The sequence below is a fragment of the Penaeus monodon genome, chromosome 11 (genome assembly GCF_015228065.2).
Source record: "Penaeus monodon isolate SGIC_2016 chromosome 11, NSTDA_Pmon_1, whole genome shotgun sequence".
NCBI classification, from domain to species: Eukaryota; Metazoa; Arthropoda; class Malacostraca; order Decapoda; family Penaeidae; genus Penaeus; species Penaeus monodon.
In genome coordinates this window covers 30,282,841-30,300,340 of record NC_051396.1, presented here as the reverse complement: position 1 = coordinate 30,300,340, position 17,500 = coordinate 30,282,841, and the positions used below count along the sequence as shown (strand labels likewise).

At 49.9% G+C, this 17,500-nt stretch overlaps 1 protein-coding gene across 3 annotated transcripts in view; it reads right to left on the bottom strand.

Moving 5' to 3' along the window:
* Positions 1-17,500, bottom strand: part of LOC119578894 (recombining binding protein suppressor of hairless-like) — a 164,327-nt gene that overhangs the window by 48,071 nt on the left and 98,756 nt on the right. For all 3 annotated transcript variants that reach the window (XM_037926558.1, XM_037926556.1, XM_037926557.1), the window contains 2 exons: positions 6,889-7,017; positions 6,439-6,697 (listed from right to left, as the gene is read on the bottom strand). In XM_037926558.1, coding sequence (XP_037782486.1) covers positions 6,439-6,685 — 247 coding nt within the window. In that variant the 5' untranslated portion in view covers positions 6,686-6,697; positions 6,889-7,017. The remainder of the gene's footprint in view (positions 1-6,438; positions 6,698-6,888; positions 7,018-17,500) is intronic.

The window sequence follows — 17,500 nt, the reverse complement described above, 5'->3', positions numbered from 1 at the left end:
ACTACACTGACACAAAATACAGGAGGCCTACAGGCGGGTGAGGGCGAGGGTGAGGGCGAGACGAGGGTGAGGACGAGGGAGGAGTGTAAGGGTGAGGGTGAGGGGGTGGGGAAAAGAGGGGAAGAAAGCTTTCTTAAGCTCACAGAACAAAGTGTCTCCATCCTCCCTCGTGAGAGCGGCGAGGGGAGAGAAAAGAGAAGGGGGAGACGCCGAAAGAGGGAGAAACAAGAGCTACAAAAGAGGGGAAAAGAGAGAGACAGGAGAAGGGAGAGTGACTACGGAAGGGGTGGAGGTGTTGACAAAGAGGGGAAATCGTCATGTGGGTGATCCAGTGCCACTCTTTGTATTTGTTCCTTTTCCCCTTCGGAGCTGCTTCGCCTTGCCCTCTGCTTCACATTCACAGGAATTACTGTTCATCGCGAAAGTTTAAATCAGTGTTCATATTCATTTTTTAAATCGCGCAGATATTTTTCCTTACATTGCCATTATATCAGCATCATTATTAATCTGTTTATCAGTGATTAATTAAATAAGATAACTTAAAACCCATTCCGTCTCTTTGTGTTCAATTAATTAAAACTTAATATCTATCTACCTATATCTCTATATATCACATTCTTATAATTTACACACTAGATACCCACTCATCCAAACCCACATCCACGCCCCCACCCTCAATCCACGCCCATCCATCCACCCACGCCCCCGCCCTCAGCCCACCCGGCCGCCCAGAACAGACGTCCCAGCGCCTCCTATCAGCGGCGACACCACCAGCCGCAGCATCGCCTTGTCGCCAGCCGCCGCGAACAACACCGCGAAACAGAGGGCGAGCGAGGGATGCTGCGACGGGCAACTGCTTCGGATAAGGATGGAGGATGGAGGACGAGGATGGGAGCGGAGGAGGAGGAGGAGGAGGAGAAGGAAGGGGAGGGGGAGGGGAGGGGGAGGGGAGGGGGAGGAGGAGGAGGAGGAGGAGGAGGAGGAGGAGGAGGAGGATGGGAGCAGAGGAGGTTGGAGGAGGAGGAAGAGGAGGAGGAGGAGGAGAAAGAAGAAGAGGGGGAGGAGGAGGAGAAGAAGGAGGAGGAGGAGGAGGAGGAGGAGGAGGAGGAGAAGGAAGAAGAAGAGGAGGAGGAGGAGGAAGAGGGGGAGGGGGACAGGGACAGCCAACGGGCGTATCGTGCAGCATGTGTTTAAACTCGCGCGTGTGGGCTGACATGTGTTACATATTGACCCCCTCTCACCCTCCACCCCCCAACCTTCCATAATGACCCTCTGACCCTAACCTCTTTACCTAGACACCCCACACCCATACATCCTCCCCCCAACCTCCACCCCAACATCTAACCCCCCTGCCCACACCCACCCCAACCGACCCACCCACACTAACCTCCTTACCTTCGACATCCATCCATCCATCCACATCCCCTCCACTGAACTCACCGTCCGCCCGCCGCCCACCGCCTACCGCCCACCGACGACCGCCGAGTTAATTAAATCGCTCGGAAAAAAAGAGAGAGAGAATTATTTGATTGACGTCAGCCGTTCTTCGCACGCCCTTTCCGCTCGGGCATCGCCGTATTAATGGCATCCGAGGGCAGCGTGGGAAGACAGCTATTCGGCTATTTAACAGGATTCCCAGCTTCTCCGTTAAAAAAAAACAATAATAAAAAAAGTCTCCCCCCAAAAAAAAAAAAAAATCAGATGAAAGAATTAAAAAAGGTAAACAATTAAAAAAGGTGTCTCTGTCTCTCTGTCTCTCTCTCTCTCTCTCTCTCTCTCTCTCTCTCTCTCTCTCTCTCTCTCTCTCTCTCTCTCTCTCTCTCTCTCTCTCTCTCAAACACACACAAACGAACCGTGATGAAGAGGGGGAGGAAGGAGAAAGGAAAGGGGAAGGAGTAATTCGCATGGAAGAGAAAAGAATGAGAAGAGGAAGAGAAAGAAAGGGAAAGAGAAAGAGAAAGATAGAGATCGAGAGAGAGGGGCAAACAGCAACGACAAGCGGGTATGAATTAGTAACAATTTCCGGCCGGGCCACCACGGGGGCAGTTCGGAGGGCGATACGAGAGAGAGGGGAGTGAGGGGAGAGAGGGAAGGGAAGAGAGAGGAGGTAGCGGGGAGAGGGGAGAGAGAGGGGAGGAGGAGGAGGGGCAAGGGGAGTGAGAGGGGACAGAGGGGAGAGAGGGGTTAGGGGAGGGAAACTATTAATTGTCCTTCACACCCTCACACCCTAATTGGTGACTAATAGCGTCAACAATGAAAGCGGCTGAAAAAGGGGGAGGATGGAGGGTTGGGGGTGGTGGTAGGGGGGGAGGGCAAGAAAAGGGGTAACGGGATAAGATAGAGAGAGAGAGAGAGATGGACAGATAGAGATAGAAACAGAGAGAGAGAGAGAGAGAGAGAGAGAGAGAGAGAGAGAGAGAGAGAGAGAGAGAGAGAGAGAGAGAGAGAGAGAGAGAGAGAGAGAGAGAGAGAGAGAGAGAGAGAGAGAGAGAGAGAGAGAGAGAGAGAGAGATCAAAGGATTATTCAGGATAGATACGATTTAGACCGCGGAGTGGACCGGAGAGGGGAGAGGAGGGGGAAGCGAGAGACAGATAAAGAGAGAACGAGAGAGAGATTACGGATTAGTAATGCCTTTTAATAAGAAAATATCCCCTCTACAGACAAACCAATTTCTCTTACACGCAGTTCAAGTGAGATGAAATTCCTTTATTTGCTCTTCGCTTATTCACCTACTTTTATATCGTTTTACTATTGTTATCATCGTAGTTTGTTATCATTGTCATTATTATTATCATCTTTTTATAATTACTTTTATGATCATTATCCTAATTATCATGATTATAATCATTATTATCAATACTAATACCATCACCATCGCTACTATTATTCTTATCATTATCATTATCATCATTATTATTATAACCATCATGAATACTACTGTTACCATCACTGTTATTGGCTTCTACTATTCCACGGAGAACGAAAATCGAGCGTCTACGAAATAACCGGAATACGAGAGGGAGAGGGGGGAGAGAGAGAGAGAGAGAGAGAGAGAGAGAGAGAGAGAGAGAGAGAGAGAGAGAGAGAGAGAGAGAGAGAGAGAGAGAGAGAGAGAGAGAGAGAAAGACAAAACAATAACAACAATATTGGCAAAAAGATGAACGAAGCAGATGAAGTGAGTGTCAATGAGACCGTCATCTGTCTTTAATCCAGCCACGTGGGGGATGGGTTGGGGGAGGGGGGGAGGGGAGACTGGGGGAATAGGGAGGGTGAAAAAAGGGAAAGATTGAGGGAAGAGGGAGGGTGGAGGGGAAAATAGGGGAGAGACTGAAGGGAGTTAGGAGAAAGGAAGGAGGGAGAAGGGAAGATGGAAGAGAGGAAGAGAGAGAGAGAGAGAGAGAGAGAGAGAGAGAGAGAGAGAGAGAGAGAGAGAGAGAGAGAGAGAGAGAGAGAGAGAGAGAGAGAGAGAGAGAGAGAGAGAGAGAGCGAGAAACAAATAGACAGACATGGTGAGACAGAGTAATAAACATAAAAAGCACAAGAGCAAAACCAAAAACAAAACAAAGCAAAACAAGAAAAAAAAGAAACAAGAAACCAAGAAAAGAAGAGAGAGAGAGAGAAAGAAAAGAGAGAAAAGCGAATAGAAAAGACCAAGGGCCGATCGCCGCCCAACGCCGACGTAAGTAACCTGGGGGGGCGAGCGGCGAATGTTATAATCCTGAAGTGGCCGTCAGCTGGGGTCGAGGGGAGAAAAAAAGGGGGGGGGGAGGAAAGTGGGGGGGAGTGGGGGGGAAGGGGAAAGACAAGGGGAAGAAAAAAGGTAGAGACAAGCGGAGGGGGAGGGACAGGGGGAAGGGGAGGAGAAGACAGGGAGAGGAAGGAGAGACACGGGGTGGAGGGGGGGGGACAGGGGAAGGGAGAAGGGAAGGAAAGTAAGGAAGGTGGGAATAAAGAGAGCGAGGGCGGGTAGGTTAGCGTGTGTGGGAGAGGAAAAGGAAGAAAGAAGAAGATAGATAGATTGATAGACAGATATCTTCGATGAACCAACCGAGCAAGGCCCCCCCCCCTCCGTCCTACCGAGAGCGCCCTGCACCTGCTTCGCTTGTCTTATCAGCAGAAGCAGCCCTCGGCGCGTGCCCCTTATCTGCCTATCTGTGCTGGAAGGCTGACACCTGCCTCTCTCTCACCCCCTCCCTCACACCTGCTGCCGACTGCCGCTATCTGCCACTTCACATCCCCCTCCCCCCCTCATGCCGCTCCTAGCCCTCGGTATTTCGTGTTTTCTTTCGCGTCTTCTTTCCCTCCCAATTCATTTTATTTATTTCATCGTGTTATCTCTTTTCCCCTCTTCTTTCCCCACTCGCGCTCTCTCTTCCCTCCCCTTCCCTGCGCTTTGGCCTTTTCTCTTCTTCTTTTCCTCCAAATACATATTCCATCTCAGACTTCCAGCCTGAGGCCGAGAAACTCAGGGCCCGAACGAGGGCAATTCAGGGCCGTCGTGAGAGTAGGGGCGAGAGAATAGCCCGTGTTAACAGCCGCCACAGAGTCCGATATCTCTCTATCTGATAAGCTACTGCTACTGCGGGAAGCAAATACACCAAGTATACGGACGAGTATCTATGTCTCACGTCAATTATACATACGAATGTCTATACATATCTATACAAAGTATATAGATGAATATCTATATCTATATCTATATATATATATATATACATATATATATATATATATATATATATATATATATATATATATATACAGATTAAGTACAAAGTATACCGAAATACCTATACACCAACTATACAGACGAATATCAACACATATCTCAACGTACTAGATCTACACAAAAATACCAATACACATATAAAAATACAACACTGAGCCACCTGTTAACGCAAGGAGGGTCCGGCCACGTGCATCGGCGACGCCCGGCGAAGGGACCGCCAGCGATAGGAGACGACACACGGAGCAACACAGGAGTGTCGGAAGTCCCAATCCCATGAAGGAGTCAGTTGCAGAGGTTGCTTGCATTCCCCCCCCCCTTTCCTTTGCTCTCAATGGCTCGCCAAGAGAAATGCAAAGAGAAATGGAAATACAAAGGAGAATATGAGAGAGTATGGAACCAAGGGGGGGGGGGGAAGGGGGAGAGGTAGAGGTAGAGGTAGAGGTAGAGGTAGAGGTAGAGGTAGAGAGAGAGATAAAGATATAGAGAAAGAGAGAAAGCTTCGGATCTAGCTCGACGTTCCCACGGCAAAGAAAGCTCCTCCCACGCTCCTCACTTGGACAGCCACGCTCCTCCGCCATCATCTTGGCTCCCGGACCGTATAATTGTTCGTGGCTCCTCTAACCCCTCCCCCCCCCACACACACATACACCGTCGCTGGATACGGAACTCCTCCTCCTTCCTAATCTTCCTCCTTTCTCCTTCCGCCTTTCTTTCTTTCTTTCTCACTTTCTCCCTCCCTATCTATCTCTATATATCTATATAAACAGAAACAGACAGAGGTGGGGCTCCCGATCGACCTAGCGTGCTTCTTCTCGCGTGGTCGTGGCGTTCCGACGGACGCCGACTCACGCACGGTCGTCATGAGAAAGGGGGAGGGGGTGGTCATGAGCGCTAGGGGGGGAGGATATCATGATGATGACGGAAGAGTGACGTGTCGCCTTCGTGTCATACCGCCCCCCCCCAATCACCAAGCCCACCCACCTACTCTCACGCCAAATTAAACAAAGAGGTAAAGTAACAGGAACGAGAGGGAGCATTAGAAATAACATGGGTACATGAACTCGCTCACTCGAACGTTGAAACGCGGACATCTCGACTCACTAACTCAACGCACACTGACTCACGCACGCACTGATCTCGTCTTACTGACCTCAACTCACTGACTCATACACTGACTCACACGCACTGATATCAAGTCTCTGACTCACCCACCGATCTGAAAACAAAGTCACTAAGCAATAGAAAGACTTACCTGACTGACTGGCAGGAGCATGAAAGAGAGGGAGGAACTTGACTGAGCATTCGAATACTCTTTACCAAACGAACTAACAAAACAATCAACTAGGCATAGCTAACAAATAGGCCTATGCACGTACTTCTTTGAGGTCTGGAATATATATTTTCTTTCACTTCTCACAATGCAGAAATGAAGACGTCCGGGTTTAATATCAGTGGGAAGACATACGAGAAAAAAGGTCTACTGGTTAAGTCTAGATTAATGAAAAAAGAGAGAAATGTATTAGCTACGAGTTAAGTGTTCAAAGTTGACGGTGCAATGAAAAAATGGAACGAGAGATTTTTAACAAACTGGATAGAGGATAGGGCCGAGAGGGGGTGGGGGGGTCACACCCTGAGGAATATCTCGCAGGACGGGGGGACGTCGCCCCCTCCCCCTCCCCCTCCTCCTCCTAAGGGCGCCGAGACTAACCTGTGTCGAGCAGTGTGGGGCGGTGGGTGTGCGGGTCGTGCAGTGGGTAGGGAATGGTGGGCGTGGGCGGAGGTTGCGCCTCTCGCTGTGCCTGCGACAGGTCCACGGGGCGGTGGGCGGCGTGTGGGCCCGGGTGGTGTGGCGTGGGCGGCAAGGAGGCTGTGGGCGTGCTCTGAGGTACGGAGGACGGAGGGTAGCCGCCCACGGGCGTGCCAGCATGACCATTCACACCGCCCAGCTCCGTCATCACGCCATCGTTCTGCGGGAACACGTCGGCCACAAGTTACGCTCAGGCTCTGCTTTTGATAATGATAATTATTTCTCAGCAATAGTAAGCAATAGTAATAATAATGCGAATCCTACTGCTTAGTGCTCATGCCACAGACGTTTCGCGACTCCGCCTCCTACTCGCGGCACAAGCAGCCACCACAACTACTGAAGCCCAAATACCTGTGTGTAGAAGTGCTGCGGCGCGGGGATGGGCGAGGCGGCGGCGGCGGCGGTGTAGGAGACGAGGGCGTCGCTCACGCCCGGCCAGTCCTCGCGCCCTTCGAGGCCTGCGTAGCCGTAGCCTCCACTCTGCAAGGAAGACGGGAATGGGAATCAGTCAGGCTCTCGAGTGGGCTCAAGTAATCACGCGAAGGGGAATCAGTTGGATTGCCGACTGGGTTCAAGGTTGGGGTTCAGTGCAAACTTTAGGGTTAATCCGATATATAAAATCAACTATGGTTCATAGTATGTAAATACAGATAATGCCAGTTTGGAATTTCAATAAATACAAATATTAAACAGGCTGACTCGTTACTAAATCAACACGAACCAGTAATTGCAAGCCCGTGTGAATTCGGTGAACACAACCCAAACACCAGCACGTGCTCCCTCTACAAAAAAAATAAATAAATAAATAAATATATTACAAATCGTTCAACCGAAACGGACGAGAGGAAACCCACCCCATCGGCCACCTCATAACCCCATCGAGAGCTCCTCCATTAACCTCGTCCGCCCATTCACCTCATCACAGATCCCTCCCCTCCTAACGTTCAACCTCCGCTCCCTTAACCCATTTCCTAAAACACTCCTACGTTACATTTCCCTCTTCCACTCTCTCGCCTCTCCTTGTTCCATCCTTCATTCCCCTCACTACCCTCTCCCTCCCCTCTCTTAATACCCCATCCTTTATTCCTCTCTGTACCCCTTCCCCCCGACCCCAAACGTTTAAGCGCCCCCTACCCCATACCCCTAATGCGTGACCTCATAACAAGCAGGATTCGATCACAGGCGCATTTCGAATCCCCCTCCCCCCATCACCCCTCCCCCTTCGCCATATGCGGTCAATTATATCTCCAGGTGTAACTATGGGGAAGCGTGAATAAGGGGAGAAAAACGAGAGAGAAAAAAGTTGTGCGTGTGTGTGTGTGGGAGGGGGGGTAGGAAAGAGAGGGGCAGTAGGTGGGACACGAGAGGAGAGAAAATAATAAATAGATTGATAGCTAGACAGAGGGAGAGATACTGCAAGAGATAGGTAAAGAAGCGGGAAGGGAAACAGAGGATAAAAGGGGGCGTGAGGGCAGGGGAAAAAAGAGATGGCGAGAGGGGAAGAGAAGGAGAAGGAGGAGAAGAAGAAGGAGAGAGAGAGAGAAGAAATAGGGGAAGAGAGAGAGAAGAGAGAGAGAGAGAGAGAGAGAGAGAGAGAAGAAATAAGGGGAAGAGAGAGAGAGAGAGAGAGAGAGAGAAGAGAGAGAGGGGGGGAGAGGAGAGAGAAAGAGAAGAGAGAGAAGAGAAGAGAAAAGAAGAGAAGAGAGAGAGAAGAGAGGGGAGAGAGTAGAGTGAGAGAAAAAAGAGGGTGGGGGTTACACTCGACGCCATCACTCAAGGATAATGGCGGTGGGTCGAAAAGAACACAGGAACATAAACAACAAAGTACATGGCGATACGTGACCCGGAATTATCACCGAAGCCGCGAGAGAGGTACTTCGTAATGCTCAGACCTATTTCTCTCTCTCTCTCTCTCTCTCTCTCTCTCTCTCTCTCTCTCTCTCTCTCTCTCTCTCTCTCTCTCTCTCACACACACACACAGATCAATGATCACTTACAGAAAAAAAAAACACAGACATTCACAGGCTTTCTCGTCCGAGATTTACGCACACAAACGTTGCCGTCACGTCATCGTTTGTCGGCGGCAAAAACGAGATCCGACTCGGGTGAAACTGGGAATCACCTTAAACAGCAATAATGTTCCATCATTTCCTAATCCGATTACAGGGAACATTTCGTTGCGTAAAAAAGTATGTTTGTGTTTATCATGGAAAGAGAAAAGCTTTCTCTTCCTTTTTTATTTAACTTTTCTCATAAATTACATTTGCTAATACATTGGCAAATGCACATACACACGTACACGTACACGTACGTACAAACACGCATACACACACATACACACACGGACACACACACACACACACATCTAAATCTATATCTATCTATATATACATACACACACACACATATATATATATATATATATACACATATACACATGCATAAACAAACAAACAAACATACATACTTATACACACACAGGGAGGCTCTTCCCCTCGCTTCTCCTATCATGCCCCCCCCCCCCCCCCCGCATCTCCGCCCTCAACCCCTCCAGCGCGCAACACGCGTCTCCTCCCCCGTTCCCCTCCCCCTCCCTCCCGCCCCTTCCTTCCCTTAGCCGCCTTCACAACAGAAAACCCTCACTATCTATTAAGAGGAAAACCTTGTTGCGGCGGAAAAAGTTAAAATGCGCACGACCACACGCGCCCGGCGGATGTTGCGGCGCAGGCGATGACGACCCTCGGCGGGCGGGACGCGAGAGACGACTCTGAGCGGGCAAGTCGTCCGCTGAGAGCGTCGTCTTGGCACTCGAAGGGGCGGCAGAAGGCACAGGCGGGAGGGCGCGGGCGAGCGATGCGTCGGAGCCCAAGAGCCTCCGTCCGCGAACCCCATAGAGCTCCACAGAGTCCCTAGAACCCTATAGAGCGAGCGCCCCGCAGAAACGAAACAAAACAAAAACTTGCCATACGTAGCCTCTTATCCGTACATGTTGGTGAGTATTGACTACACTAACAGGGGCGGGAGGAGGAGGGCGAGGGACGGCGCCCCTCCCCCTCCTGCCCCGGGCCCCCTCCGGCTCTCCCTCTCAGGTGGTGCGTTCCCACGCTCATCCTCGGGCCACGAAGGACGTAACCCCGCCCCGCGCCAGCCACCCTTTCGCCCTTCGCTCCGCCGCCGGGCGCGCCGTGTAGCCGGCTTCTCAGCGCCAGCCCCGGAGGATATTCGGGAGACGAACGGCGTCTTGGCGCCCTTTGACGCCCTTCCTCTGCCCGCCGGGACGCAGGAGGCCTAGGCGAGGCCGCGGCGGAGGAAAGGGCGACGCACGGACGCGGTCGGGCGTGCGGGTGCGGGTGAGAGTAGCCGGGCGCGGGCGGAGCGAGAGGCGCTGAGCGGCGGCCGTGAGTCAGCAGCCCAGTAGCAGCACGTCCAGTTTTGTAGCTCCGTGGGGCGACAACCATTACTGTTTTTACCTCGCCCTCCCTTCCCTCCCTCTCGCCGCCTCCCGCTCCTGCTATTCCCGCTTCCTTCCCGCCCGGGATCCCTCTGCTTCCTCTCCTGGCCCGCCCTGCTGCCGCCCCTGCTTGCTTCCTCTCTCTCTCTCTCTCTCTCTCTCTCTCTCTCTCTCTCTCTCTCTCTCTCTCTCTCTCTCTCTCTCTCTCTCTCTCTCTCTCTCCCTCACCAATTCCCTTGTTTGTTTTCCTCGACTCCTACATATCGCCCTTCGCACTATCCATCCTTTCTCGCCTGTCCCTTGCTCCCATCTCTCCTCCCTGTCTGTACATCTTCCCTCTCCTCCTCCACTTCCTCCATTTCCTCTATTTTCTCCTCCTCCCCCTCCTCCTTCTCTCTCCTTCCTCCTCTTTTTCCCCCTTGCTTCCTCCTGCTGCCGCCGAGTGAGCAGTCATTAACTCCGGCCTCGGGCTCATCACTCTCCCCCCCCCTTCCCCCCTTCCCCGTACTCCCTTGACTATTACTGCTTCATTCACCCTCTCATTTACCTGTCCTGCTCTTCCTTGTTTTCTTTATGCCGTTTTTTTCGTATTTGTTTTTGTATTTTTATTCCATTTCATTGCCGTCTTTTATTTTCTTTATCTTGACACGTTATTAGTGATATTACAATGGTATGTTCTCTATCTCTCTCTCTTTCGTTTTGTCTGTCTGTCTCTCCTTCTCTCTTATTCTTCCTCTCTTTCCTTCCGTTCCCCTCTTTCTCCCCCCTTCATCCTTCCCTCTTTCCCTCCCCCTTCCTCTCCCTCCCTCTCCCTCTCCGCCGCCTCTCTCTACGCATAAACACTCACACACTCCCAGATGCCGACCACATGGTAAATCTCTTACTATCAACATCCATCCCAGACATCATGACGTTGCCATGCACAAGCCTGCTGACTTGCGCGCGTCAGGGTGCATGACGCTATCGCAGGGATACACAAGATAAACATGGATTGACTACCATCTTCAATCCATTGCCATGCAACATCGCGGGGTCATAACAATTTTTTTTGAGGGGGGGGATGGGAAGAAGACTGGGTCAGCATCAAAATTATCATCACCATCACCATCATCCCCAAAATACCCAAACTCCCAACCAATCGCCACCAGCCTCACCCTCTTCATTACAACCATCACCACACATCTCATCACACAAGCCTCTTCATCACACCTCGTCATCACACGGCCAACGACATCCTTCGTCATCACATCCACGCAAGATTATCCGATCAATCACCGGTTCTTCCGAGTCATCGAGGTCGGTCACGTCCGGGGCGTCGAGACGGCGAGTGAAGGGGGGTGGGGAGGGGGAGGGGGTGGGGATTAGGTGTGTGGCTGATATATGTGTGGGGGGATTTGTGCGTGTGCGTGCGTGTGTGTGCGTGTGTGTGTGTTTACATACTCCCACTCACACACACATAAGTATAACAAAGAATAAACACAAACAACCCCCCACCCACCCACCCATACGCACGTAGACATAAAAAAAACATATCTAAAAAAGAAATATATCATTACCGACAGACACTTCATTAAAACAAATAAAACAATATACCCGCACTACCCCTTACAGCCCCTACCCCCCAACCCCCCTTCTATGACCACTATATGCTCGAGACTGATCACCCGCTTGGTTAATTTGCATGGCCTTTCTTAGAATTCATGATCCATTTATATGAAAAGCCAGACATGTGCCGTGAGAAACAGAGAGGGAGGGGGGGGGAAGGGTGCGGAATGAGGGAGGGGGAGAGTGGGGGGGCAGGTGGGAATGGAGGGATGGAAGAGCGAGGGAGAGAGAGGATAGGGAGATGGGGAGAGAGGGAGGATAGGGAGATAGGGAGAGAGCGCGGGAGGGAATGAGAGGGAGACGATGTTGATGCGTAGATAGCGATAAGGGGAAGGAGGAAAATGGAAGGGTGGGAATAAAGGAAATGAGAAATTTGAAAGAAAGAAGGGAAACGCACGCGAAAGGGGAAGAGAGATAATGACCGATAAAAAACAAACAGAGAAAAGAAGAAGAAGAGGGACGTGCGAGAAAGGTGAAAATAAATCAAGCGAGGGAAGAGAGGAAACAGAGAAAACAAGAAAGAGAAGATAAATTATAAGAGAGACGGAGATGTAAACCGTAAATGGGAAAGGTAAAAATCCCTCGTACGGATCAAAGAAATAAAAAGGAAATACAACACATAATAAAGAAAAACAAAAGGAAAAGAGACAGAAATGCCCTCAGTCCGAAAATAAGAGCAATGAAAACAAAAGCAAAAATAGAGGAAAGAAATATAAGAGAGAAAGAGAAAGAGAGAGAGAAGGGGGGGAGGGAGAGGGAGAGGGGGGGAGGGAGGGAGGGGGAGGGAGAGGGAGAGGGAGAGGGAGAGGGAGAGGGAGAGAGAGAGAGAGAGAGAGAGAGAGGAGAGAGGAGAGAGAGAGAGAGAGAGAGAAGAGAGAGAGAGTGAGAGAGAACATCAAACCCGGTCGAGTCGACTTATCGACAACTATAACAATAACAACAAAACAACTACAACAACAGCAACTATCCATTCACAAGCGAAAGATAAACAAAAGGACGGGCTCCCCCCTCCCCTCCATCCCCCACCCCCGAGAACCTCCCTTCCCCTCCCCTCCCCGTCCGAATCAATAGAGGGAAGACGGAGAGCGAGATCTAAATCCCTCAGCAACTCCCCTCCCCCTTCTCCCCTCCTTCCCCTCCCCATTCTCCCCAATTTCCCCCTCCCCTCCTCATCCTCCAATGACATCGCCCTCCCTTTACATTTCCCTTTCTTCCCCTCCCCTTTCACCGCCCCTCCTTCCCCTCCTTCCATTTCCCTTTCTTCCCCCTCCCCTTTCATTTCCCTTTCTTCCCAAGCCTCTTTCACCTCCCCTCCTTCCCCCTTCTTCCTCCTCCCATATTATCTCCCCACAACCTTCCCCTCCCCTTTCCCTCCTCCCCTTCCTCCCCTCCCCGAGTCGTACTTCTGAGTGGGAGGGGGAGGGAGGGAGAGGAAATGGGGGGTGGGGAGGAGAGGAAGGAGGGGGGATGACGATTCCAGGGGAGGGGAGGGGGGAAGAGGAGGAGAAGGAGGAGATGGAGAGGAGGGGGGGAGGAGGAGGAGGAGGAGGGAGAGGAGGTGGGGGGTAGTAATCGCGGATTACCGTTACAGATATAATGATGATAATGACAATAATAACAATAATGATGAACAAAATCATGACAACAATCGACGTAATAATATAAAACCATAATGATGATTATCACGGATATATGATAAGGATAGAATTAAAACTAACAGTAGTGAAAAAAACGAAAATAACACCCAGATAATGCCAAAAAACAAAGCCAACACAATAAAAACAAAAGGCAACAACACTAACAGCAAAAACACAACAAACTAACAAATATAAAACAAAATCAACAATCAATAAATCAACCAAACAACTGAGAACAACAATAAAGGAACAACAACAACAACACTAACCCGAAGACGAATTATTCACATCTAACAAAACCGCTACAACGACCGCAAAAATGTGGCAGAGAATTTGAAGGAAAATATTGAAACACACAGAAAAAAAAGCGAAGGAAAATGTATATCATATCAGACCACGGACAGTGAAAGGGAACAGTTCAATAAATAACAATGACCAAATTATCCGCAAAAATAATAAACATAACAAAACTAATCAAATATCGAGAGAAAGAAAACGAGGACCCGAAAGCGAAAAACGGGGGACGAGCGAGCGAGAGAGAGAGGTGGGGGCAAAGAAACGGACAGAGAACGAGAAACAAACCGAGAAAAACAGGGAGAAAGAGAAAGAGAAAGAGAAAGAGAAAGAGAGAGAGAGAGAGAGAGAGAGAGAGAGAGAGAGAGAGAGAGAGAGAGAGAGAGAGAGAGAGAGAGAGAGAGAGAGAGAGAGAGAGAGAGAGATCGTGGGAGAGAGCGCGCGTCGAAGGAAACACACATTACACGCCGTCTTGGCCCCGATGGTCGTTAGGGAATGACCAATTATCTCCACCATAGCCATAATTAGCTCCTTGTACCCCCCTTCTCCCCCCTCCTCTATCGTAATTCTCCCCCCCTCCCCCGGTCGCCTACCCTCCCACCCCTCCAAATCAAACTGAAATCCCGAAGGAAGAGAAAGAGAAAGAGAAAGAGAAAGAGAAAGAGAGAGAGAGATTTGAAGACTGCAAGCTGGCCAATTGATAATGCTAATAATGCTAATAATAATAATAATAATAATAATAATAATAATAATAATAATAATAATATAGAAATACAGACAAAAGTAATGATACCATCAATCACCACAAAGATGGAATAACAGAGCGTTTAATTCTCCATCCTGATCAACGACGTCATTCATTCTCGTTTAAACCACATATATAAATTTTCATCATTTTGCCAAGCTAAACCCTTAAGACTCGGACGTGCATCATCATCTGCAATTTTTGTGCAATCTAGTATCTCTTTTGATTACAGCTTTGATTTCTGGATAGAATGAGGCCGAGGCTTCCAGATTTAATTCGAAGAAAAAAAAAAGAAGAAAAAAAGAAGAAAAAAAGTGTATATTCTATATAAATACAAAAAAAAAAAAGCTTAACCGAGGTTGATTTTATTAACTTAGATGACTGGCTGTCGGTTTTCCTAGGGGAGGGGAGGAGGGGAGGGGGAAACAGTAGGAGGGATGGGGAAGTGGGGGAAGGAGGGATGGGGAGGGTGATGGGAAGGGGAGGGTGATGGGGAAGGATGGGGGTGGTGATGAGGAGGGGGAGGGATGGAGAGGGTGATGGGGAGGCAGTGGGGAGGGACGGGAAGGGTTGACTGGGAGGGGGAGGGGGGAGGGGGAGACGGGGTTATGCAAGGGCGCCCGACCAGGTTTTTCCCAAAAGCCAAAATGTAAATACGTCGCGATAAGGGAGAGAAAAGCCAGGTCTTATCTGTATCTTATCATTCTCATACACCTGTTATATTGTGACAAAATCTTACGAGGAGAAAAGGGGGAGAGGAGGAAGAGGAGGAGGAGGAGGAGGAGGAGGAGGAGGAGGAGGAGGAGGAGGAGGAGGAGGAGGAGAGGGAGGAGGAAGAAAAGACGATGAAGATGAATAAGAGGAAAGTGGAGATAAGAGCGGGGCCTAAGAATGGAGAAGGAGAAATTAAAAATCAGGAAAATGGTAAAGGCGGCAGAAAAGAGAGGGAGAGATAGATAGATATAGAAATGAAGGAAAAGAAGAGAGAAAAAGAGAGGGAGGGAGCAGGGGGGGGGGGTGAGTGACGGGGTGAATTGCACATAAATTCTATTCACAGAAACACATACGCAACAAAGCATTATTTTACCTTTCTTAAATTCTCTCTCCTCCCTTCCCGCTTTCCCTTCTTCCTACCCACCTCCTCCCTCCTCTGATCTTCCCCTACCTCATTCTCTTCACCTCTTCCCCTCCTCCCCTTTTCCTGCTTTCCCCTAATCGCACCTGCTCCAATCTTGTCCCCTCCCCCTCTCCCTCCTTTACCCCCTCCCCTTCCCTCCCCTCCCCCTCCTCTTTCCCTATCCCCTCCCCTCCCCTCTCCTCAACCTTTACCCTCAACCCCCTCCCCTCCCTCCCCGCCCCTCCCCTCCCCTCGCCCCGGACGCAAAGAATGCTCGGCGGTAACGTACGGGACAGGCAGGTTAAACTCGAGGGTAATTTTTGCCTCGGCTGGAGCGCAACGCCACGGGTCAACGGGAGCCTGGGAACGTCTTAGAACCCCCCCCTCCCCCCTCCTCACCCGTACCCCGTTCCTCTCCTATCTCCCCCATTCCATTCTACTCCTCACCCCCCCTCCTCTCCCCCTCCCTGTCCTCCTCCCTCCCTCCCCCTCCTCCTCCCCTTCCTCCTCATCGTCTCTTTCCTTCTTACCCCCCCCCCCCTCTTTCCAGAAACTGTCTTTCTCCTTCCTCCTTTTCCTCCTCCTCTCCTCTTTCTCTATTTCCCGCACCCTGTGATTTCCTTGGAATATGAGGATAAAAACAAATATTTCCAATTTCCTTTCTTCTTCTACTTCTTTCTCCTTCCGCTTCTCCTCCTCCTTTCTTTTTTTTCTTCTCCTTTTCCATGCATTCTCACCCTCTCCGTCACAGCCTCCTCTCGATCATACGTTACTGTATTAATTTCGTTTTTATTATCATTATCTTCATCGGTTTTTGTTTTACATCCTCCCTCCTTCCGCTTTTAAATCGGGCTCTCTCATTTTCCTTTAATAACAAGGGACTTTGCGGGCGGAGTGCAGTTCTCTCCCTCTCCCTCTTCCTCTCCACCTCTCCTTTTTTCCTTTCCTTTCGTCCCTCTCTACCTCTTCCTTCCTATTTTCTCTCCTGCATCTCTCCCTCCTTCCCATTATCCTTTCTTATTTTCTTCACTTCTCTCTATCTCTCTCCTTCCGTTTATGTCCTCCCCTTTCTCCACTCACCCTGTTCCCTCCGATGTCAAAAGAGCAGCGATGATATCAGAAAATGCAGCAACTTCTTTACGCGAGCAATGCCACTGGCGTCATTACTGGGGGGGGGGGGGAAGAGAAAGAGAATGAGAAAGAGAGAGGAGGAGGAGGAGGAGGAGAGGGAGGAGGAGGAAACAGAATAGAAAGGGGGAGGAGAAGGAGAAAGAGAAGGAGAAGGAGGAAGAGGAAACAGAACTGAAAGGGGGAGGAGACGGAGGAGAAATATCAGGAAAAGGGAGATGTGAATATATTCATGTATGTATGTACGTGCGTGTGTACATGTTTGTGTTTCATATGCGCCAATATAGTGAAAGAAAAAGAAAGAAAGAAAAACAAAGGAACTGAAACAAGAAACGAACTCTTCTTCTCAAGTACAGACGGACGAGGAGCTGCCCGCACTCCTCCTGCGAATCCTGTCTTGGCTTACGTCACTTCAGTTTCCTGTGATTCTCCCCCCCCCTTTCTCTCTCTCTCTCTCTCTCTCTCTCCCCCTCTCTCTCTCTCCCCCTCTCTCTCTCTCCCCCCCCCTCTCTCTCCCCCCCCTCTCTCTCTCCCCCCCTCTCTCTCTCCCCCCCTCTCTCTCTCTCCCCCTCTCTCTCTCTCCCCCTCTCTTTGTCTCTCTCTGTCTGTCTCTGTCTCTTGTCTCTGTCTCTCTCTCCACGGACACAACAATAAAAACATAAACGAAATAAATAAATAAAGAAAGAAAAAACGAGAAAAAATTACGGAATCAATCGCATACAACGAAACGTAGGAGCACAGGGGGAGGGGAAGAGGAGCAGGGAGGGGAGGGTGGAAATGAGGGCGGGGGAGGGAGTGACGGTGTGTTCGTGAACGTGGGTGGCGCCGCATAGAAGTTGCGTCGTGGTAGTTACATGGCGAAACTACAATCGTAAAAAAACGACAAAAAACAAAAACAAATTAAGAAAAAAAAAAGACAATGACACTCACGGCGAAATACATACACATTTATTTGTCACGGTGGAGGGAATCGGGACTTAATTAGC